The 24428-nt window shown below is 48.3% G+C and overlaps 1 protein-coding gene across 5 annotated transcripts in view; it reads right to left on the bottom strand.

The window, feature by feature from the left end:
* Positions 1 to 24428, bottom strand: part of CYTH3 (cytohesin 3) — a 61593-nt gene that overhangs the window by 13975 nt on the left and 23190 nt on the right. For all 5 annotated transcript variants that reach the window (XM_034669789.1, XM_019796678.2, XM_019796675.2 and 2 more), the window contains 4 exons: positions 10859 to 10941; positions 9275 to 9339; positions 8679 to 8745; positions 833 to 951 (listed from right to left, as the gene is read on the bottom strand). In XM_034669789.1, the coding sequence (XP_034525680.1) occupies positions 833 to 951; positions 8679 to 8745; positions 9275 to 9339; positions 10859 to 10941 (334 nt within the window). The remainder of the gene's footprint in view (positions 1 to 832; positions 952 to 8678; positions 8746 to 9274; positions 9340 to 10858; positions 10942 to 24428) is intronic.

Here is a 24428-nt window from a genome sequence, read left to right as displayed (position 1 = left end):
AGGGTTTTATTTTTTTTATCGTGATACCTCGGGCACTGGACGCGCAGAATGAGCCAGCAAGTGTTCTGCTTTCCACCTCTGATCAAGTATTTTTAATAAAAAGCTAGAAACAAAAACCACTCCGTTGAGCCCCTGTTGGGCTCTTGTTTAAAGACACTCTTGTTTGGTCTTTGACTCCAGGGATGCGCGGCCTTCGATTCCTGCCCTAACCTCTGCTAAGCACAGCAACGGACCCTCAATCAAGGAGGCTGGGGATGTAAATCGGACCAGCTGCTCTCCGATAACTTCCCACCTTCCCTCACACCCCCGAGCAACAGGGGGAAGAAAACCACTGAGAAATCCGGTCTATTTCTGGGCAAAACATGAAAAGAAGATTAAGAGGCTCTGAGGGGGTGCCTGCGTGGCTCAGGTGGCTGAACGCCCAACTCGACTTCAGCTCAGGTCATGAGCTCTGTGCTCAGTGGGGAGTCCGCTGGAGATTCTCTCTCCCTCTGCCTCTCCTCCCTTGCACGTGTTCGCCAGCACGTACACTCTCTCGCAAATAAATAATCTTAAATAAAAAAAAAAGATGCTTTCTGAGGTACAGAGAAGAGGCAGCACCAACCTCGGTCCTGCCACGGTTCCCTGAATACAGGCTCCAGAGGTCACAGACCCCACCTGGCCCCAGAGCACCCACACCCCTCTCCCCACAAGGGCAGGGAGAGGATGTGACTGCGCTGGGCCAACGTGATAGCGGGGAGCGCACGTGAGCCCCTACACCCACAGATAACTGTGACAGACCCTGATGGGGGGGGCGGGCCTAGGTCAGGCTGCTGGTTCTCCTTCAACTTACCTTTCACCCAGATAGTCCCCAATTACGGTCTTATTTAGGCCTTCTCCTTTATACAGGAACTGGGCTACGTCTTCTGGGGAGTTCTGCAGCAGGTCATTCTCTATTAGAAACTGAATTCCCTGAAGAGGGACATAAGAAAGGAAGCTCTGGTTAGGAGGGTCGCCCAGACTCATTTTTCAAAGACAGAAATACATCTGGAGTAATGATCTTACTGGCCGGGACACAGCAAAAATACCAGGACAATCTGATTCTCACACCCCAAACTACATTCATTCCTCCTGGCAATTTAATGGGCGAAAAGACAAATAAATGGGTTACTGAACAAAACATTACCAAGAAGGCATTAGAGATTATAAAGGCAGAGGTAATAACAATACCGAGTTTCCCAAGCTCGGGAGAACGACCTGCTTTGTGTGTAAGAGGCGCAGGCTGTATGTGGTTGGCCAACCCACGGCCTCCCCAAGCTCCCCTTTTTCCTTGCCATTCCTCACTAAATAATCATGTTCCCAGCTTCCCTTGCAACTAGGAATAGCCTTGTGACCCCGATCTGGTCAGAAAAAAGTCTGTAGGGAGGACCTGGGCAAGCTGTTGCCTTCTTGATCAAAAGGGACTCGTAAGCAGCAACTATCCCTCCTCCTGCCTGGAATGCAGACGTGATGACCAGAACCCTCACAGCCAGAGGATGAGGGAACGGCCCGGACGAACACAGGGCCTGGGTCCTGTCACTTGGAAGCCACCGGACACCCTGCAGCCACCTCTGCTGTGTGAGAAGACAGTCCATCGTGTACGTGTTTATGGGATCCCCGTGAGCTGTGGCTGAACACGGTCACCGATCTCCGTGCCACCAAGCTGGAGCCCGTGAAAATCCACACCCACTCGAAGGCCCTCAAGGGCACAGGTGACAATTTCTAAGTGCAAGGCTGCAGAGACGCTGTCCTGGCCCGAATTAGCTGTGCTCCTCTCCTGAGAAGCCCTAAGAATAGCGAAAATGGACCTGTGACAGCACTTCTGAGCTGGTTTCCAAACACGTGCTGGCGAAGCTGGTAAGGGAGTTCTGCCCTCTATTCACCTCCATTTCCACAAACTCGGAGAACACTTTCCAGCTACCACTCTCCGTGCCCAGGACCGGGCTCCCTCACACCACAGAGTCCCTCTGAGAGTCTTTGTTGCTTTCTCCCAAACACATGAATGTCCACAGTAGCCTTATCTAGAATCCCCCAAACTGGAAACAACCCAACAACATCCGACCAATAAGAGAAGAGATAAATCTATTCTGGTAGATTCCATGTGACGGAACACTGTGCGGCAACGGGAGAATAAGCGCACAGCAACATCGATGAATCAGACAGACGTGACACGGAGAAGGACGACAGAAGGTACCTTGATTCCATTTGCACAGTTTTACAACAGACGCACTGCTGTGTGTCGGGTGAGATTTGTTTGCTAGGAGGAGACACTGGAAAGACACTCCTGGTGCCCTCCCACCGCATCTTGCTCTGGGTTACACGAGGATTTTAACGTGTAAAAATTCGTCAAGCTGTGCATTCAAAGTTTGTGCACCATATGCTGCTCTTCAAAAAATAGAAGTTTACCAAAAAACCAGTATGTCTGACGACCCTAAATTAACTCTCATCTATTTCTGGTGGGCGCTCAAGTCCAGGCCCCGTAGGGATCACCTTCTACTCGGGAAGACGTGCATGTACCGTAAGGATTCCGATCCCAAGGACGCACCTGTCCAGCAAGGCCCCAAAAACAAGGTGAGGGACGAGTAACGGTCCCGGCGCCATGTGCACCCAGCACGCCCAGCGCCCAGGCTAAGGGAGGAGGGGCTCTGTGCGGTGGGGGAGCTCTGGGCAGCGGGCAGACACTTACAGTCTGACCTAACATCCCCGGCAAAGAGGTCAGAGGCCCTGGTCTGCGTCTCCCGACTCCGTGTCCCAAGGACTCACAGACCGGCTGTGGGTGGAACTGGCAGATACTGCTGTCCCGTCCCCCCCCCCCAGCAAACTGCAAGGACAGGAGAGAGAGCATCCAAAGGAGCCCGTGGTCCAAGCGAAAGCAGGTGCTCCCTGGGGGATGGATGCCTGGTTGGCATCTGGGGTGACCTCCCTGGCCTTTCATGACCACTTCGGCTGCGATACTGGCCGTCGGAGGGCGGGGGGCACCCAGCAGTGGTGAAACAGCAGTGGCAGGTGGTCTCGCAGCCAGGTCCCTGTGGCCTCCTCCCATCTGCTGCTGTTACTCTGCTGGGCCCTTGGTGGAGGGGGGTAGGCTTTGACTGCATCTCGCATCCATCCCGCCCCGTGCTCTCTCCAGCCTCCCAGTGGTCCCTGGAGCTCCCAGGCCCAGCAATTTCCACAGTCACAAGGTCCCAGGCACTCCATCAGCCTACGCCCTGCCCGGAACTTAATGGGCGTGGGGATGAGGCTAACGACCTGCTCTACAATTCGACCATTCGGGGGCTCCCTGGGGAGGCCATGCAACAGCCTGAAGAACCAGGATTTGAGAATAGCAAGTAGGCCCAGCCCAAGGTCACCTCTTCTGTGCTTCATGGTTACAGAAGGCAGCCAGAGGAGCCCCACGTCAAGCTCCAGCTCCCTTTGCAAGAGGTCCCGGAAAACACGGTGCCACAAGGGTGAGCCAGGCCGGGGACTGAAGAGAAGATGGAGCCAAAAGCCAGAGTCAAAGAGGGCAGCTGCGAGGGCGAACGGGACTGTGTCAGGGAAGAGACGCAAAGAGGCAGAAGCAGAGGAGGAGGACACGGAAGCTGCTGACATGAGTCCCCGTCCCTGTGACACGCAGGCTGAGAGAGCAGAGCGGCGGGTCCACAGGCCGGGGAACACCAGGGATGGCTGGCAGCCGCCACCAGCGGGGACGGAGCACACTCTCCCCCAGAGCTTCGTGATGGAACCAACCCTGCCCACACCTGCATCCCAGGCTTCTGGCCCCGGGGCCTGTGAGACAACACACGTGTGTTTCAGGCCACTGAGTGTGTGGTCATTTATTACCGCGGCCCCGGGACCCGAGTACACTGGGTAACGCTAATATAAGTAAATGTTCCACTATCATTAGACAATGTTCATGCTTTAAAATATCATTTAGAGGGGCACCTGGGTGGCTCAGCCGGTTAAGCATCTGCCTTTGGCTCAGGTCATGATCCCAGCGTCCTGGGATTGAGCCCTGCATCGGGCTCCCTACTCAGCAGAGAGCCTGCTTCTCTCTCTCCTTCTGCCGTTCCCCCTGCTTGTGCTCTCTGTGACAAATAAATCTTCAAAAAAATAAAATTTTAATATTTAAACTTATATTCATCCATGAACATCTAGAAAACCTTAGCCAACGTTTAGTTCCCTGCTTCCCTTCTCCCTTGCTACTTACACACAGCTGACCTTGAACAACGCAGGGGTTAGGGCCCCCATACCCCACACAGTCGAAAATCTGTGTATAACTTCTGACTCCCCAAAAGCCAAATAGCCTACCGTCGACCAGAAACCTTACCCATAACATGAGCAGTCAATTAACACATTTTATATGTTATATACTGTATTCTTACAACAGTATCAAAATATTACAGTAACATTCTTAAAATAGTAAGCTGCAGGAATGAAAATGTTACTAAGAAAATTGAAAGGAAGAGAAAATACATTTCCAGTACTGTACTGTATATACTTAAAAAAAAAAAATTCCATGTCTAATTGGACCCTCTCAGCTCACACCCAGTGCTGCTCAAGGATCAACAATATGGAGGTAATCCGGGACTTGAATTTTTAGAACATTCTTTCAACAATCAAGCTCTCATTCAGACTTAACCATACATTTAGCTGCTTTCTTCACGTTTCTTCCCTTTCAGCCCGCATCCTGGATTCGTGTCTTGTTCATAGACGCACCGCTCCAACCACGATTTCTAGGGTTCACGGAACATGTTAACAGTTCCCTTGTGAGTCCTTGCAAATCTTAAATGTCTTCACTTGCCTCCTCACACGGGTGACAGTCTTGATATACAGAATGCTAGGTTTTATTATTTTTATTTTATTTTTTTTTTTGCGGTTCTACATGGGCCTCCTCTAGGTTTTTTTATTTTTATTTTTTAAGATTTATTTATTTATTTATTTATTCGACAGAGATAGAGACAGCCAGCAAGAGAGGGAACACAAGCAGGGGGAGTGGGAGAGGAAAGCAGGCTCATAGCGGAGGAGCCTGACGTGGGGCTCGATCCCATAACACCGGGATCACGCCCTGAGCCGAAGGCAGACGCTTAACCGCTATGCCACCCAGGCGCCCCTCCTCTAGGTTTTAAATCACGTTTCCTCGGACCTTGGACAACAGTCTCCCTGCTGTCTTTGATCCAGTGCTCCTGTTGTGATTCTGGTTTCTTCTTAGATAATCTGTTCTTTCCTTCCTGGAAAGTCAGTGAATTTCTCTTTATCCATAAGTTGTCTGGTTTTTTATTTGATATTTCTATGGATCAGTGTCTGAAAAATCTATCCTGCTTGGCACTTGATGAGCCCTTTGATTTTGAGGATTTTATCTTAATCTAGCCCTGGAATATTCCAGTATTTCTTTGAAATACATCCTTCACTGTCTTCTATTCTCTCCTCCTGGGACTTTTGCTCGAGGAACTCTGAGCCGCCACACCCGCCCCCGCGTCTCATGGTTCTGCGCGGAGCAATGGAGAATAGGAGCGCAGCGATCCACCCCGCCCGGGTCCCCGTCCCAGCACCGCACTGTGGGTTTTCACAGGGTGCTGGTTCTTCACTTCCACGGGCCTTTTCCCCAACTCCCCCTTTTTGCACCAAGGATGAGCCAACACCCCATCATCTCTGATAAGCCTTATCACCTACGAAACATCCTACTTTTAATGTTTCCTCCTGTGTTCTGTTTGTGGCGTTTCACGTCTCTTGCACGGGCTCAAGCAGCTCGTACATTTGTTGTTGACTCCCGGCTGGGTGATTACCTTTGTATTTCAGATTCTCTGGAAGCCCAACTGAACGCCGTTTGTTTCTGGAGCAGGTGACGCGGCCAGCTGGGGTGCTTGGAGGCCGGTCTCTGGGAGCGGGTGCTTGCGCTTCTCCTCCTCGGTGAGGCCAGCGGAGAAGAGCCACCTGCGTCTCCCACTGGGGGGCACACACCACTGCCTGGCACAAGCTCAGCCAACGGTGAACAGTCTGGATGCCCCACACTTGCTGCCGAGTGAGCCAAGCCCCTCCCGTGGCTCTCCCTTCCCAGAGCAATTCCTTCCTGACTGTGCTTTGGGCTATGTTTCAGGGTTCCCTCAATTTCTAGTCGACTGAGTCAACTCCTGCTTGTTGTAGATTCATATGTTATATTTTTAAAGGCATTTCTAGGAAACTGGGAATAAAAGAGAGAGCCTGTAGAATGTTTCCAGCTTCCTTGATCGAATCAACCTTTCCTCGTACTCATTCACAGCCTCACGTGCTGCCTCTGGGTCTAACGTACCTGGACAAACAGAAGCTCGTGCTCAAAACGTCACCACTCTGTGATTTAAATTACTTCCTGCTAGCCTGAAAATCTCTGATGTGAGCCCGTTTCCCACCGCATGTGAGATCACCCAGCGCTGTTCTGGACCAAATGTTCGTCTCCTAAAGATCCCGATCCGGAAGCTCTAACCCCCAATGTGATGGTGTTAGGAAGTGCAGTCATAGTAGGCAGTTAGGGTCCGACGAGGTCATTTGGGCGGGGCTCTGATCGGATGGAACTGCTGCCCTTTTAAGAAGGGACACCAGGGGGCGCTCTCCTGCTTCTTCTCGGCGGTTCCGGAGACAGCGAGGAGGCGGCCGTCTGTAAGTCGGCAAGAGAGCTCTCACCGGCCCTGCTGGCAGCCTGATCTCAGACTTCCAGCCTCCAGAACGATGAAAAAGTAAATGTTGAGTGTTTATGCCACCAGTCTATGGTATTTTGTTATGGTGGCCCAACCTGGCTCCGAGTGCTAATAATCGTCTATAAGACAAGGGAATTCTCATTATTTTTCCCCAGCAAAGGACCACATACAGACTAAATTTACCATAATCACAAATAAGTTGTTGGGTAGAACCAAGAGTATCTTAAACCTCTCTGAGGTGAAGAGGTATACAGGCAAAAGGAAGCCCTCAGAGCAGCCGGCCACAGCCCGGGCAAAGCAGATAACGCAGATGCTTCCTTGGACGGACGTGGTGAGAGACTCCCAGGGCTGGCGACAAACCAACCCCAGGGCCCCACAGGGGACCAGGCAAGTGCGGTGGTTACAGGCCGAGTCTGAGGCGGATTCCTCGCTCAGGACACTGGGCAAGTCCTAGCGGCTCTGTGCCTCATTTCCGCCAACTGTGCCACAGGCATTCAAATGGATCCCACCCCGTTTAAGGTTAAGTGTACTAAGTACAGTGCTTTGTTAGCAGTTCCTGACGTGTGGTGAGTTCTCAGGAAGTGTGTGTCAGCCCCGTGACTGCACGTCTGACAGCTGGTGCGCACAGAACGAGAGGACGGGCTAGAGCCGGACGGAGGGGCAGCACCACTGAACCGCCAGGGCGTCTGTGGGGCTTCGTGGGGAGGACCTGGATCCGTCCACAGACTTGCTGGCGTGCTATCCTGTGCTGCATCTTAAAACAAAGTCCGGTTTTCAAAACAGCCACCCGTCCACTCTCTCTTGAGATGTTGCCAATGCTTATCAAATCTGCTGATTAAACCAACTCTGTAAAATCACTCCTCAAGAAAGGAAAACAACAACCACAAAAAAACGCTTCTAACTCCAAACCTCAGGTAATCACCAAACTCACAGTCACTCCCAGGGACAAGCCGCATTCCACTCTGGGGCCGGTGGATGCCCCCTACATGGAGAATCGGGAAGCAACAGAGTGCGAGGATACCAGCTAAACAAAGACCGTCCTCCCGCGGCAGCCGTGGTGCCGCTTAGGGGAATCCACATTCGCAAGCCATTTCTTTAAGGACCATTTGCAACTGGGCCTGCATCTAGACTGCAAGTTTGCAAATCTTACACCTTGGACAGTGCAATGCTTGCAATCAACATCTATTGAATGAACAAATCATTCATTAGCACAGAGGCTCAATGCCAAATAAGTAAATAAATAAATAAAATCCCAAGGAAGGTGTGTGATGTGAATGCCACCTAAACATCACTGTGTAATGATGAAGTCAGCTCCGCAGTTAGAAGCCTCTGGGAACACAGCGTTCCTCTCTGGCACCGCAAGCCCTGATTCAGATCCACTCTTCAGTCTCAAACCAAGCGGTCTTGTAGCTGAGTCAGGTGTTCACAAAGTGTTTACAGGTTCTGCTAAGTCTTCTGATTGAGCCTCAAAAACAAGCAGCTACGTGTTGCAGGTTTCATTATTTTGGGCATTTTCCTAGAATATCCAACTCAAGGAAAGACCCAGTACTGGCTTCAATCAGGAGAGCTCCCTGGTCCTTCATGCAAATGTCTTCTCTCGAAGGTGAATGGAAGGAACAAAGTCCCCTGACTTGAACCATTTAACCCCCCAGCAGACACCCAGGGCGCAGCCCTGGCCACTGGCTCGCCTGGCTGGGGCCGCACTGCAGCGGGAGGACACAGTGCTCGGCCCGGCCCCACCGAGGGCCTTCCCGCACCAGCTGCTCCTGGAGGCCCGGCCTCACCTGGAGCCTCACATGCAAAGAAAGGTCTTCGGGTCCAGGGATGATGGCAATGGGCACCTGTGCTCCACCCCACTCACTGGCAGCCCCTCCATGATACAAATGCAACTTCCGCTCTCAGTATTTATGAGGGGGTATGACCGACCCCCCTTGTCCAAAATGAGAGAGCCTATCAAACTGGTGAATCACGCAATCTCCTCCAGGCCAGAACACTGGGATATCTGCTTACCTTTTTGGGATCCATGTTGAATTTCTTCCTCCCCATTGCTATCTGCTTGTTCCTCTGGGTAGTTTTGCTATGCATTTCAAACAGTTAAGAAATCGTTAGCCAACGTTTGCACCAAGCACAAGAGGGCAGTCTCCCCGACACTACGGCCAGGACCTTGGTGTAGAATACCGCCCGGCTCCCCCACCCCTCTGCCCCTGCATCCCCGCCCCTCCACCCCCCACTGCAGAGGCAGCATGCGTGGCTGCCGGGGATCTTTCCTACACTTGATTCCTTCTTCAGAAAAAGCTAATAATGAGCAACAGTGATTTAAGGAAAGCACAGTTCCCTGCCCTACAGAGAGGCTGCTTCTGGGAGGCTAATTCGGAGGGGCCTGTGCTTCCAAGGAAGGGAGAGGAGAGCCGCAGCCCCTGCAGCAGCTCCGACTCCTCTGCAAAGAGCAGGAAGGGGTGAGGGGTGGAAAGCAGAGGAACCAACAGCCCCACAAAGGCCGCCCCACTCCGCGATCCCAACAGTCCAGCCCCCCGCTCTGGTCACATGGCAGCTGAGGCGGGGAGAGAAGAGGTTAGTAACTCAGTGGAGTGGCACCGACTATTTACCTCTCCTCCACTGAAGTCAGATTGTCGATCTCAGTCATCACTTCGGCGATCTCATATTTCAGCCTCTGCCAAAAAAGAAGACAGACGTTTGGGGGTGGGGCTCTTTACCGCCCCCCTCCTAGACGCAGAGACATTTTAGCCTCCCAGACACAAGTGTCCCTGAGGCCTCACGTGGACGTCCCGGGGATGGAAAAACCAGAACTTTCCATCCAGTCGGAGCAGCCCAACTCAGGAGCAAACACAATTATCACCTGTCCGCCCTGTCACCAGAACGAGCTTGGAGCAGTCAACCGGGCAGATTCTAGAGTGAGTGAGTGTGTGTGTGTGTAAAACACAACAGCAAAGGGGAGCGGTGCGTCCTTAGCTCACTCACTGCGGCTGTTCCGCTCCTCCTCCCCAGCCCCCGGCCACGGTCTTCCTCCTCTCTTGGGAGGACCAGGGCGAAGCTGCTGAGACCAGTATCAGGTCCCGAGCACCGTCTCTGCCTGAGACTGAGCACCACGGACAGAGCCCAGGAGGCGCCGGCAGAGCTCACCGGTGGCACGCGGACATGCCAAGAACAGCGGAAGGGCCAGGCGCACCCCCCGCCGCGGGGATCCACCACTAACTGGCTGAGACCTTCAGGAACCCCCGTAACCTCTCTGGACCTCAGTGTCCTCAACTCAAGGATGAGGTCCCTAGAGCTACCTGAGCCCCCACAGGCACAACGGTTGCTCACGTCCAAAGAGGACCAACCTTCAAATACATTCTTGCTCTTCAACCCAAGCACCCATTCGGGGATACAGTGGTTTTTACACGAATGAAGGGTAACCTTACAGGAAAAAGTTCCACAAATTATCTTTCAAATACAAAGACGTTTTTACCCGAACACTATGATTCTGTTCAGACCTCAAGTGCGGGCTTCTAGAAAGGTGCTGCGGTGCGGACAAGGCTTGGCCTTGCAGGAGGGGCCTCTGACACCGCATTTACTTCAGCGTGACCAAGACTAGGGAGCTTCTTGAAGAAGAGCCACAGCCACGGGCACGAGCAGTGTGGTATCCTGCCCAGGGTCAGCCACGGTCGCGGACACTCCGAACCTGACGTGGTGCTCGGGCGGCTCCGCTTCTCCCGGGAGACCCCCGCCACGCCGGCCTCCGAGGCCACAGACGTGGCAAGCATGGCGTTCGGCCGTGTTCTGTCCTCCCGCTCCCACCAGCCAGCTGGCGCTTGGGGGCCCAGCTAGACCCTGAGACGGGTCTACTCCTTCTACTCCTGTCCAACTGCCAGAAATGTGACGGCAGGTTCTAGGTACTAGGGATTTTGGCAAATGAACAGGGACTTGTTCAACCTGAGAGAGACCTACATTTGGGGACTGCTGCCATTGTCTACAGGTGCCCTTTGTAGCTCTGGAGTCGCGCGTCGCTTACTGCGGACTCCAGCTCCGGGGCGGCTCGATGTGACTTGGGTAACCCTTTCGCTGCCGTCGTGGGCTAGCGTACAGACATCTGGGCTGCCCAGTTTGTACCTCTTCATGAAGTTACTTGATTATTTTACCTAAAAGCAGAAACTAAGGGGAGTTTTTTGGTTGGCTGGTTGGTTGTTTACCTCAATGTCATCAATAAGTTCCTTTTTTCTTCGACGAATGTCTAAAAGTTCTTCTCTCTCTTCCAATGAGAGGTCTTCGGGCACTGGAAGAAAAAAAAAAACACACACACAATGAAACTACTACGGGTCTGGAGTCCCTGCCAGCAACATTTGGTGAGGCTGAAGATGGGCATTCCAACACGCCAGCAGGTCTGCAGGTCGGCGTCTGGCCCTGAAAGAACCCGAGCACGTAGGCCCCATGTCAGATACTCATAACAGCCTTGTTTGTAATAGAAAAACCACCCAAACGTCCACTCATAATGAATACATGGTGGTATATTTATAAAACAGAACCGCACGCAACCATAAAAAACGGCTGAACTCAGTCTATCAACACAGGTGAGCAGGGAAGGTAAAGCAGACTGGAGACTGTACGCGGCCGTTTGGAAAGGCTGAAAATCAAGCACACGCTTCGGAGGTGGGACGTGCATGTATGTACAGAACATAAGCACACGCAAGTCCTTGACACTGGTTCCTCCTGAGAAGGCTGGATGGCAGGAAGCACGTTCGGGAATGACACACGGAAGTGTCACAAGGTGGCCAGTACGTGGGTAACTGAATCTTTGTATGATTATTCCTGACAGAGAGTTGTTCATAATAATATCCTCTTATTAATGATTAACCTCCTCCCTTCCTACCATGTCCGTATTCTCGCTGATCTTTGATTAATTGTGCAATTGTTATTTCACTATGCTTTTCGAAGAAGGAGATTTTTTAATACTCCTCTATCGTGCATTTAATTCCTACTTCATTAATATCTTTAAAGAAACAAAAGATGAAGAATCTGACCAAATAGCAAGATAGCACGCAGAGCTGATAGAAACGAGAACACGGTCACGGCGCAGGGGTAGACAGTAGCCCCAAGAGCCCCCCCAGACAGACAGAAGCTTGCTTGTAACAGAGCTGACCCCGCGGACAGGGCGCATGCGTCGGTGAGTGGCACGGGCCGTGTGACACATCGGTGATCCTTGTGCACCCACGGAAGCCGAATCCCTGTTTATCACCATACGTATTTTCAACCAACTTCGAGTGGACAAAGGCTTAAATGCAAAGGTAACACCACAATTTTTAGGATGGGGAGAACGTGTTTACAATTTCAGAGTAAGAAAGGGTTTCTTAAAGACAGGAAAAAATGTAAATCATAAACAAAAATATCAATAAATTCACCATTAAAATTAGGACCCTTTGGTCACCAAAATTCCACACCATGAAGTAAAGAGCTAAGCCGAACACCATCACAGGATTGGTATCCAGAATACAGAACTCTTACAAAGAAGGGGGAAAGAATTTAAAACCAAGGTTAGTAAATGGCCAAAAGACTTGAACAGTGACAAAATCGAAAAGGAACCTATCAATGGACGTGTGAAAAGACATCAATTCTCTTAATCATCGGGGAAATGCAAATTCAAATCTCAGGGAGAGACCTCTACTAACACGGTGATAAAGCTCACTGAAACTATAGTAAGGCAATTTCGTAAAACTCAAAAACCCATGAGGACCAAGATAATGGGGGGGGGGCGGGGAGAACACGTTTTGAAGCGAGAAGACAGACTGGACCAGCAGGGACTCGCTTAACCAAGGTGAGGAAGAGGAATCTTATGCCAACGACATGGGGGCCGGGAGAGGGGTTGTGCAGACCAAGGTGTAACCTGACTCCTAGGGCCACCAGCCAAGGGCTTGGGAACTGGTGGCAGCAGGTCAGTCTGGGGGCCGGCTGAGAAGAGGAGTGAGCTGCTAAGAGCTGGACGAGGCCGTGTGAAAGCTATGGGACCTCTTCATCTCTAGACAGAGTCAGTCAGGGGGCCCAGGGGTCACCCCACTCATGAGAGTGCACCACACCAAAGACCAGGGATGCAAGCTGAGCTGACACCCGGTCACCAGCACCCCCCATCTTCTCCCCACGGGGCTCCCGGACTACTGGCAACCAGCCTTTACCCACCTGTACCATCCCAGACTAGAGGGAGAGGGTCTCCTCTGCAGAATCAGACCAGCTTTAGATGCAAAGAGACTGATATGGGGGGGGGGAGCTGTCCACCAGCAACCAGCACACCTAGATCACCCCACAGAGAAACCAGTCAATGAGGCCTCCTGACACACTCAGAGCTTCCGGTAACCTCTGGCACACACTCTCCTGAGGTAAGCCTCTAACATGCAAAACAGATAACAGAACAGACACAAAGAGGTAAAGTGGTTACATCTTGGGGAGCAAGACATGTTGTGGAAGCCAGGGCGATGCCCTGCGGAACCGCTGACTGGTGCATACACGACTGAGAAATGTAAAAACCTGCAGGAGGACATGCACGTCAAAATCACCCAATGGCGGGGTGGGGGGNGAAGTGGGGGACGGGGCGGGGAGAAGTCTGCTTAGAGTGGAAACCAACACGACCTCGTTGGAAAAGCATTTGGTGCTGTCTGTTCCTCTCGAAGACCGTCTAAGTGATGGGCCAGTGATTTTACTCCTAGGTGTATATACACTAAATCCTTGAGCATGGCAACAGAAGATACGTATGATAACGTCAAAGCAGCACACTTTGTAGAAGAAAGCAAAGAGAAAGGAAGTGGGCTAAATGCTCAGCCAGAGCAGGACGGGAAGACAGGTTGTACATTCAGGCAAGACCCCTGAACCGGGGTAAAAATAAATCACATACAAGCACGAACAAATGGATCATCTCAGGAAAATACTATGGAGATGAACGCTTTCTATCAATTTCAAAAACAAAAAAGAAATTAAATAGTATGTTGTTTGGGTATACAAATGGATACACAGACAAGCAATAAAGACAATCACTGGAATAATAAATACGGAATTCAGAATAATATTTACTTCTTAAGAGGAAAGAAAGGGATACACAGGATACTCCAAAAGGATGGTCTTTCGTGAAATACTCTTCTTGCTATCAAATAAAAATTTAATTTTTAAATCTTTAATGAAACCATTTTTTAAAAGCAAGGCAGAGCTCCTGGCCCTTGAGTCTGGACATCCAGACTACATTCTCCTGTACTACGACAACTCTGAGAATTTAGATAAAGCAGAGAAAGATCTTTCTTCATACAGGATGACACCTAGTGTATTTCAGCTCAGAAAATTCAATGCTCTTTAGTAATTAAAACCAACAGTCAAGGGCAAAGAAGGAAAAAAGCTGGCCAGATCCCCCTCCCTAAAAAAGCCACAGAGATTTCTTATTTTCAGTTTTCTTCTGCTGTGCTGTCTGGCAGAGAGGAAAACAAGATTCTGCAGGGGGGGTGGGGGAGGCTGTCATGCCATCATCAACAGACATTTTTGTTTCTTTTCAGAGAGTCCACCTCCGGGCCCCTCCCTCCGACCCAGAGGATAAGGAGGGCTGGCTGAGAGCACGAAGCCGCGGCCGGGTGACGCACCCCCACACCAGCAGACCTGAGGCGAAAGCCTCAAGCTTCCACCCACACCCTCTAACTCTCCCTCACTGATGCGCAGCTTTCCTGCCCCCTTAAGGCCCCAAGAAGTTAAACAAATCAAGTACTGACCATTCACTTTACCAGTACTTTCGACCAGATTTTGCCAGTCTAAAAGAAAGAAACATTCTGTAAGGTGGGATAAGGTGAACAATTTTCTTGTTCATACTGTCTTGTTCATACTTGTTCATACTGTCCCATTTAGGGGCTGTAATGATACTATGTCGGTATATTTCCCCCCCCCAAATTGAGTAAATGACAATCGTTAAGCCTATTGATGGACATATGGGTATCCATTGTCCATTCCATATTTAAAGGGTTTGAAATCTGTCATAGTAGAGAGTAAAAAAAGAAAAGCTTCTGGAATTCACTGGCCAGTAGCATCTCTTCCAGTCGTTTCTATGAGGGCATTCGGCTGAAGTATTTATTAATACTTCATGAAATCACGGATGCTCCCTGGGGCTTACAAAGAATAAACAAGAGGAACAGAGATATGTGATAAAATACGAGACCCATCTCTGCCCAGGTTCTGTCACTTGACTATCTCACTATCCTATTCCTTCTCTCGTCCCCCAGAATGTGCAGTGACACCACAACCAGCACTCGGCGGTGACTCCAGCTGTTGGGGGGAGGGGGTTCTAGCACCAGCTCTGCAGTCACAGAATCTGAGGACAAGCAGGTGCTCGCACACGTCAGGCAGCCCACGGAGAACGGGGTCAGAGGCGCGCAGAGCAGGCACCCTTGGTCATCGAGGCCTTTCCCCGCAGCACTGCACCAGGGAAGGCAGTACAGAGTGTGGACCCACCGCCCGACATCACCGCCACTCTGTCCCGTTGACACAGTTAGCCAAGATGACACAGAGAAGTCTCACGGTTGATTTCTCCCCCCTCCTCAGAAAGCTGGTACTTTAACTGAAAACCGAATACATGGATATGGTTACACACACACACGCACACACACACTCACTCACTCACTCTCTCTGCACACGTATAGCATTTTTCCTTCCAGCCTCAATGAAACCCGTCTCTTAAAAAAAGCAAATTAACTGGAAATTAGGTACAATTCAGTGAAATCACTTCACAGTTGAATGTTCCTATCGTGAGCTTCCAAATGGAACCCCGACGTTCCAGAGGCAGCCTTGAGCAAGGCCCTTCCTCACCCGGGACTCAGTTCTTCACCCGCGGAACGACGGGGAGGCTGGATGCGCTCGATTACTGGATATCATTTCAAGTTCTAAAGCCACGAAGCAGCAGATCTGGCTTCAACAAACGTAAGTATTGTCACGAGGGAAAAGCAATGGGGCGAGAAGGCAAGAAATTCCCTCATTTTAGTACAAAAATGCTCCAGTGACATTTCCTAGGGAGCAAATTCTGGGGGTTCAGGCTAGGTTCTGGCCTCTCTCAAGCTCTAGCCTACACAGATGGAGATCAGCAAAACCACGGCTGGTGAGGGCTATGTCTTGGGTTCAGGACTGTACGAATTCAATTCAAGTACGGAAGTGAGGCCTTCTGCTTCCAGCCAAGATGGAGTAACAGGGAATCTCCTGCTTAAAATGGCTATGCAAAGAACCCAGACCCAATTCTACACCTGGAAAATATCTTTCAAAAATGAAGGTAAGGGGTGCCTGGGTGGCTCAGTCAGTTAAGTGTCCAGCTCTTGACTTCAGCTCAGGTCATGATCTCACAGTTGTGAGATTAAGCCTCGCATTTGACTCTGCACTGGGTGTGAAGCCCACGTAAGATTCTCTCCTTCCGGGGCACCTGGGTGGGCCAGTCAGTTACGCAGCTGGCTCTTGATTTCTGCTTGGGTCATGATCTCAGGATCCTGGGATTGAGTCATGTCATGCTCCGTGGGAAGTCAGCTTGGGATTCTCTCTCCCCCTCTGCAACCCCCCCACCACTCACACTGTCTAAAAATAAATTTTTAAAAAAGATTCTCTCCCTCTGCCCCTCCTGCCTCCTCCCTATTAAAAAAAAAAAGTGAAACAAAGGCATTTTCAGACATAAAAACCTGAAAGAATTCATCACTATGTGGTCTGCACTGTAAGAAATGCGGAAGTCCTTCAGGCAGGAAAACAAACAAACAAAAAAAACTACAGCAGATGAAAATCTAGCTCCATAAAAGAATACAGAGTACTATTAATGGTAACTATGTGAGTAAACATTGTTCCCTCATGACGTGAGTCTCTTTAAAAGATTTACTGTTACTGTTCAAAGCAAAAATAAGGACAAATGTGTTAGGTTAATAACATATGTACAAGTAAAACAGCACAAAGCCTGGGAGGGGAGAAATCAAAGTATAGTGCTTTACGGTTCTCATCTTAGATGTAAAGCGGCATAATATCATTTGATAGTAGACTGATGATTTAAAGCTATATAATATCTTAAAACCACGACTGAAAAACTACAAAAATAATCCACTGAAATAGAGTATGCAGGATTACATCAAGAAATTCAGAACCATTACTTTATTTAGCATATTTAATAAAATCTAAGATCCCATCAAGCCTAAGATGAATCCTCCATTTCAGAGACGTAAAAATGTGGAAAAGTTACAAAACAGAATCGATGAAAAATGGAGGATTATCACACATTAAAATATAAGCAGATGGTATTCCAAAATTAAGTATTTTCTAATTCTCAAATTATATTAATAATCCTGCTATCTAACAGATTCCAAGGTACTAAGAAGCTGCAACTTGGTTTTACTGCTGTAAATATCTAAGGACTCTCGTGCACACTTGACACACACACATACACACACACCCTGACCACCTTCCACCGAGTTAATCAGGGGCTCTCCAACTTCTTCCAGGGGAAAATAATGGTCACAAGTATGAACCATGGCCAGAAACCCTCACTATCTTTAGTCACAATATGCCAAATGTGAGAGCTAACAAATTACCCATTGCACAAAAGTTTGATAACAGTTGATAAAATAGAGTTCAAATAATCACAGGCAGCTAACTCACAACTCCCCACTACCTAGTCTTAATTGAAAGTGATGTCACTTATTCTTAAATTTTACCTTGATTATTAATCAATACTAACTTTTTTGTTATGATTTGGGTTTTTTGTTGTGGTTTTGCTTTGTTTTTTTAGAGTTTTGGTCAACTCAGAGATAGACCAATTCCACAGGGCACGCAGAAACACTGGCAGAGCATGGGCTTGGCAACTGGTCCTGCTGACTCATTAAATGGGAATTCTGTACAAGTTGTGGTTTAACCCACATAGAAATAATACCTACCTTGTAAAACTAAAAGAACAGGTTAAATTAGCCTGAGTTCTTAGCTACTACTGAAGTGATGAGATCAAACAAAGAACAGAAACGAAGACTGTGGGCTCCCGGCTGTGGGCTCCTGCCAGCCAACTCACAGAATGGTGGCACAAAATAAACCAGTGCTGTTTTAAGCCGTTTACTTTGGAATACTTTGTTATGTTACATAGTAATAAATAACTGATACATTTACAATATACATAAATGGAAAAAAGGACCAAGTTTGAAAACACAGACTCAAAAAAAACCCAACTCAAAGTTCTCCACAAGAGGCACAGGCAAAATAGAAGAATACCCAATGACTGAAAGTGAGAGGGTAGAGTGCTTCACCAGAAAAACTCTTACTAAAGTTGCTCCTACTACAGTAACATAGGAAATCAAAGATAGTCACTAGATGATATACTGTTCATATAATTACATGACTAACAAGACTGAATTTGTATGCCACTAACAAAATAGGCTCAAAATACATAAAGCAGAAATTGACATATATGTAAAAATGGCATTTTTCCCAAAAGTAAAAAAAAAGGAAAGATACAGATTTAACTAACACAATTCACAAGCTTGCACTAATGGACATGATGTATTTCAACAATTTTAAGATGCATATTTTTTTTCACATTTTAACATCTTTGAAATCAACTGTGACATATATAGGTCACCACCTTCTTATCTTTGAATATGCTTATAATTGCTAGAGGCGTAATTGAACTTGACGCTTCTGTCACACAGTTTTAAGAACCATCTGATGAAGGGTTATTGCTTGGTTATTGCTTCAAACTTTTCATTGATACTTTCTGGTAGAATCACCAAAATCACAGCATAAAAACTTACAGAACTTGAAAAATCCCAAGACAACAAAGAAGCACTCTTCTGAGAAACGCTGCGTCACCCATGCCTTCAGTGGCACAGAGGACAAGGCTGTGTAGAAAAACACAAAAACTCTCCATAGAGTGAGTACAAAGAGTGGGACTCTGTAAAGAACTTTTGGAAATACCCTGACCAACTTATTTTGGTCATATTTTACTTTTTATATGTATGCACAATGGAAAAGTTTATAAAAAATGCTTAAATGTTTAAGGCACTCTTTCAATCAGAATAAATGAAAAATTCTAAGTGATAAGAAATCATGAAGTCTGGTTAAATTGGCAGCTTTTTTATTCTTCTTTTTTTTTTTTTTTTTAATTTGACAGAGATAGAGACAGCCAGAGAGAGAGGGAACACAAGAAGGGGATTGGGAGAGGAAGAAGCAGGCTCATAGCAGAAGAGCCTGATGTGGGGCTCGATCCCAGAACGCCGGGATCACGCCCTGAGCCGAAGGCAGATGCTTAACCGCTGGGCCACCCAGGCGCCCCAGCTTTTTTATTCTTAGTGGCACATAAAATGATGCATCTTACAACCGATGGAGACAGAGATTCAGTCAGATCCCCATACCTGACAGCTGGGTGAGACACACTCTTTCCAAGGGCATGGGGCACATTCATGCAAAGTGAGTGCATACTGCATTAAAAAAAAGTCAATAAATCTGGGACTGGTATGGTGGACACGACCTCTGCAGGTGCTTTACTATGAAGCAGAGGTTATCAGCAGGCTCAAAATTACACTCCCAAACTCTTTCACATTTAGGTTGCTAAGGATAAATGAGGCTGTACCCAGATTCTCAGGAGCTCCTCCTCCCACCTTATTTCTGGCTGGCCAGCAAGGACGTGAATGCTAAGAGTTTTCTGGAGCGGCATTCCCGTACTCAGGCTCCAGCTCCCTGGGAATGGGGAATGCTGCAGGAGCAGCGGCTTCCTGATTCAGCCCCTGGGGGCTCATCGCAGCTGGGGACATACCCAGAACCAATGGTTCCAGGGGTCACCAGGGAGGCATTCCTTTGGTGACTGCATTCTGGAGACCCAGGCCAGAGCCCAGGGCTACGGCAAGCACCCAATTCTCTGGATTACGCTCTCCCTTCCTGTTCCAAATACTCAGCATGCTTTAGGCTTCTTGCACAGAACTCTTACTGAAAAAAATTGGTCTCATGAAGAGCACATTTCTCTGACCTCAGAATAATTCAGTTAGAGAGAGTAACCAAACAGTGACTAGAAAAAAATTTTTTTGCTTGGAAATAGAGAAGCACCATTCTAAAGAACGCATGGGTCCAAGAAGATAAAAAGTAAATGACAAAATTCTGAAGTGAGAATAATGAATAAATTATCAACGCCTATGTGTTAGTAAACCACGGAGTCACAACTGAAAATGCTTATTTTAGAAAAAAGTTAAGTTGGGGGCGCCTGGGTGGTGCAGTCGTTAAGCGTCTGCCTTTGGCTCAGGGCGTGATCCCGGCGTTCCGGGATCGAGTCCCACATCGGGCTCCTCCGCTGGGAGCCTGCTTCTTCCTCTCCCACTCCCCCTGCTTGTGTTCCCTCTCTCGCTGGCTGTCTCTCTCTCTGTCACATAAATAAATAAAATCTTTAAAAAAAAAAAAAGTTAAGTTGAAAATAAGCTAAGCGTTCACCTCCAGAGATTAGAAAAATCACAACCATTTAAAACCCAAAGGAGAAAATAACACAGAGAACAAATTCATTTAAAAAGTGCCATGAAGCCACTCTGGCAGCTCTGCCAAAGAAAAAACAGAAACAAAAAGAAAAACAAAAAACCCACATACAAGCCTACACTCCTCCCCTGGGTATCTACCAAGAGAACTGGGACACAGGTCCACACTCACTGGAATGTGGACGTTCACAGCAGCATTGGGCACAACAGCCACAGAGTGGGAACAACCCAAATGTCCGTCTCGAGGTGAATGGATCAGCACAGTGCGGCCCATCGACACAATGGAATATTATTCAGCCACATAAAGGAACGAAGCACCGATCCATGCTTGAAAACATTACGCCGAGTAAAAGCAGCCAGCCACAAAGGACTACACACTGTATGACTCCATTTATCACATGTGTCCGTAACAGGCCAAGAACAGACAAATGAATTTGTGGTGACAGCAATCAGAAGAACGGTTAATCTGGAAAGCAGAGGAGCGTACTGAATGAGGAGGGGCACAGAAGAGCCTTGTGTGGTACTGCAGACGTTCTAGATTTTGATCCAGGTGGTAGCTGTACAAGTGTACACACGCATGTGTGTAAAACACCGTGACTTCTATGCGTTGTATTTATTGCCCCTAAAAGTCTACTTATGGATATGTAATCCACTGTTTTTACTTTTTTAAGATTTTATTCATTTGAGAGAGAGAGCGTGAGTGAGTGACTGAGTCAAAGAGAGTAGGGGAGAAGCAGAGGGAGCGGGAGAGAGAACATCTCAAGCAGATGCCGCACTGAGCGCAGAGCCCGACGTGGGGCTCAATCCCAGGACCCTGAGATCACGATCTGAGCCGAAGCCAAGAGTCAGCACTTAACCAACTGAGCTACCCAGTCGCCCCAAGCAGTCCCTTTTAATCCCCAATAAAGAGAAGGAAGAATACATTTCCTGCGAAAGACACGAAAATGACATTCTAAGAAGCCGCCACTCGCTCCCAGAACCGATGCTCAGCCACCTCGGATGACCTAAGGACAGTGTGGCCTGAGGTACAAACAGGACTCAGATGGCCTCACTGCCCGTCTGCCTCACGTCCTGGCTGTGCTTCTTCCAAAGTCCCCTCCCACCTTAGATCTGCACATCTATCACTGGACGAGGTAGGTAGGCATTTTTGCGCAATACCAAGACAGCAGATAAAATCAGCCAAGCACTGAGATGCGGGCAGTCACCGCGAGTTTTTAAGCTAACAGCGCTGTCTTGCGTCACGTGGTACTGCCCTCCCCGCCGCATCGGCCTCTGCCTTCACCTATAAACCCCCTCCCATGACCAACATGCCAACCCCCAGCTGTCACTGCCTGGTCACCCCCAAGAAAGGACCAGAGTGGTAAAGGACCATTTATGCCCTGCCTCCCTCCATTCGGCAAAACCACCCAGAAGAGCCGGCGCCTCGGCCGGCTCTCCGGAATCCTTATCTGAATCTGCGTCTCGAGCTCATCTCCTATCGCTACACGGTGGGCCGGCCTCCTCCGTCAGCAGCACTTGGAGGAGTTTGTCCGAAACAGAGTTCCGATCACATGCCTATCGGATCAGAACCTCTGGGTATGAGGCCTAGGGCTCGGCACTTCAGCAAGCTTCCCAAATGATTCTGCTCAACACTGGAATTAGAGAACCCCTGCTGAAAAGGTGTTACAAACACGTCAGTCCTGAACTCAACTCATGAACACGACGCATTACGTCCAGAGGCAACCTGATTTAGTCGTCAGGAGCCTGACTACCTGTCTCAAAGCTGCTGCCTGTCTCTTGCCAGCTGTGACCACTACAGGCGACTTACCTGACCTCTCTGTGCCTCAGTTCCCTTGCCTGTAAAAAGGATAACATATATCACGACGTAAAAAAGCTAATCAAAATCGAATTCTTTTCTTGAATGTTACTTGAAATTTCCAAATAAATACTAAATCTTAAATCACACCAACAAGCATTTACAGATCTTAAAAGATATACGCGTTTACCTCAATCAGGAAAAATTAGTAATGAACAATGAGGCTTTCTCTCCTGGATAAGTGAACGATACAGCAAAATAAACACTTGGACATCAAGGCTGTTTAGCTGTTTTTCCCCCACAGCCAGAAGGTGCAGTGCAGGGTAAAAGGTGGAGAGGGGGCACCTTCACAAAGAGGTATGAATAAAAATCGCGTGAAAACAGGCAGTTCTGCAGAGCTAAACACGGGCTTACAATACAATCCTGCAATCACACTCCCAGGTATTCACCCAAATGAGCCGAAAACTTCTGCCCACACAAACCCCTGCACACACGTGTTTACAGAGGCTTTATTCATAATTGCCAAAACCTAGAAGCAAACAAGATGTCCTTCAGCAAGTGAAGAGATAAACTGTGCTGCAACAGACAAGAGAATATTACCTCACACTGAAAAGAACGATCAAGCCGAGAAAAGACGTGGAGGAACCTGAACGCATGTTATTCTGCAAAGGCTGCTTCGCAAGTGAGTCCAACTACATGACGTTCTAGGACAGGCAAAGCCGTGGGGCCAGCAAAGGATCAGTTGCTGCTAGAGGTTAGGGAGACGAGGGAAGGGATGAATAGGTGAGCACAGGGGATTTTTAGGGTGGTGAATGTATTGCGTCTGATACTGTCGTGGCGGATACATGTCATTATGCATTTGGCAAAACCCACAGAACTACACAGAGCAAAGAGCAGAACCCTATTGTCAACCATGGGCTTTAGGTAAGAAGCACGTATCAAAACCGGCTCGTCGATCATAACAAAGGTACCACACTAACGTATGATGTCAGTAACAGGGAAACCTGACATGGAGGGGAGCTTATGGGAATTCCACAGCACCTGAAAAAATCTACTGCTTCCTTCTTATCTGACCTGAAGTATGTATAAGGTTGATAAGACTTCCACAGTCGTATCAGATTACCACCACCAATAAAAACTGATTCCGTCCCCACGCAGCTCCTGCTAACCTTTGCTCCGTGAAGCTCCATGCTTCCTTGCTGTCACAGGAGAGAGCTGCCCACTCATACTGTTGGTACAGAGAAAATAGTATTTTATCCTGATTTTTAAAAAAGTTTTTTAGTAATCTCTACACCCAATGTGAGGCTCAAACTCACAACTCTGAGATCAAGAGTCACATGCTCCTCTGATTGAGCCAGCCAGGCGCCCCTTTATCTTTATTTTCATCAGCTTTGGACAGAAGAGTGAATTTCTTTTAGGAACACACACACTCACAGAAAAAAATATTTAAACAAAACCCATCCTACACAAAACTAGAGTCCTTTTGTATGTGAAGAAAGTGGGATAGGACGCCCCTTCTTCCTTTGAGGGGAATTCTGTTACTTCTCAAGAGTTTTTGGAAAGAGCAATGACAGGGTTTTAGAACACCCCTTCCAATGAGGGGCACCTGAGTCAACAAAGAACATCCCAGAGGGATGTGCATGACCAGAAAGCTCTCCGTGAACTCTAACGAGCCAGCAGCAGAAGACACCCTACACCTGGAAGGGGCACTCCACGGCTGAGACCAGAGCAAAGAATTTCCCTGAAACAAAGAGGACATGTTGGAAAAAGTCTTTTTTAAAATGACTGAAAACTTCCCAAATTTGCCAAAAAAACAAAACCAAAACCCCCAAATTCAAGGAGGTGAACAAACTCCAAAGAGCATAAACCCAGAGACCTATGCCAAGTCCTATCATCCATGTGCTCCCAAAAGAGAAAAGTCTGAGATCAGCCGGAGAAAATGACACCTTCCCTAAAGGAGAACAACAACTTGAATGACTGGGTTTCTCATCAGAAGCCATAATGGCCAACGGAGGACTGCAACAATTTTCAAGTTAAGAAAGAAAAAAAAATGGGGGCGCCTGGGTAGCACAGTCGTTAGGCATCTGCCTTCGGCTCAGGGCATGATCCCGGCGTTCCGGGATCGAGTCCCACATCGGGCTCCTCTGCTGGGAGCCTGCTTCTTTCTCTCCCACTCCCCTGCTGTGTTCCCTCTCTCGCTGGCTGTCTGTCACATAAATAAATAAAATCTTTAAAAAAAAAAAAAAAAGAAAAAAATGGCCAACTCTCAGTTCTGTACCTGTGAAGTTATCCTTCAGGAATGACAGAGAAAATCTTCTAAGGTGAAGGAAAACTGAATTTGTCACCAGCAGACCTGCCCTAAAAGGATGGCTCAAGTTCTCTAAGCAGAAAGGAGATGACGGAAGAAGGAATCTTGGAATACAGAAAAGAAGGAAGAACAACAGGAAGGGGAAAAATGTCAGTAAGTACAATAAACTTTCCTTCTCGAGT

The sequence above is a fragment of the Ailuropoda melanoleuca genome, chromosome 10 (genome assembly GCF_002007445.2).
Source record: "Ailuropoda melanoleuca isolate Jingjing chromosome 10, ASM200744v2, whole genome shotgun sequence".
NCBI classification, from domain to species: domain Eukaryota; kingdom Metazoa; phylum Chordata; class Mammalia; order Carnivora; family Ursidae; genus Ailuropoda; species Ailuropoda melanoleuca.
Note: the sequence above shows the minus strand (reverse complement) of the source record. Positions and strands in the feature narration are given on the sequence as shown.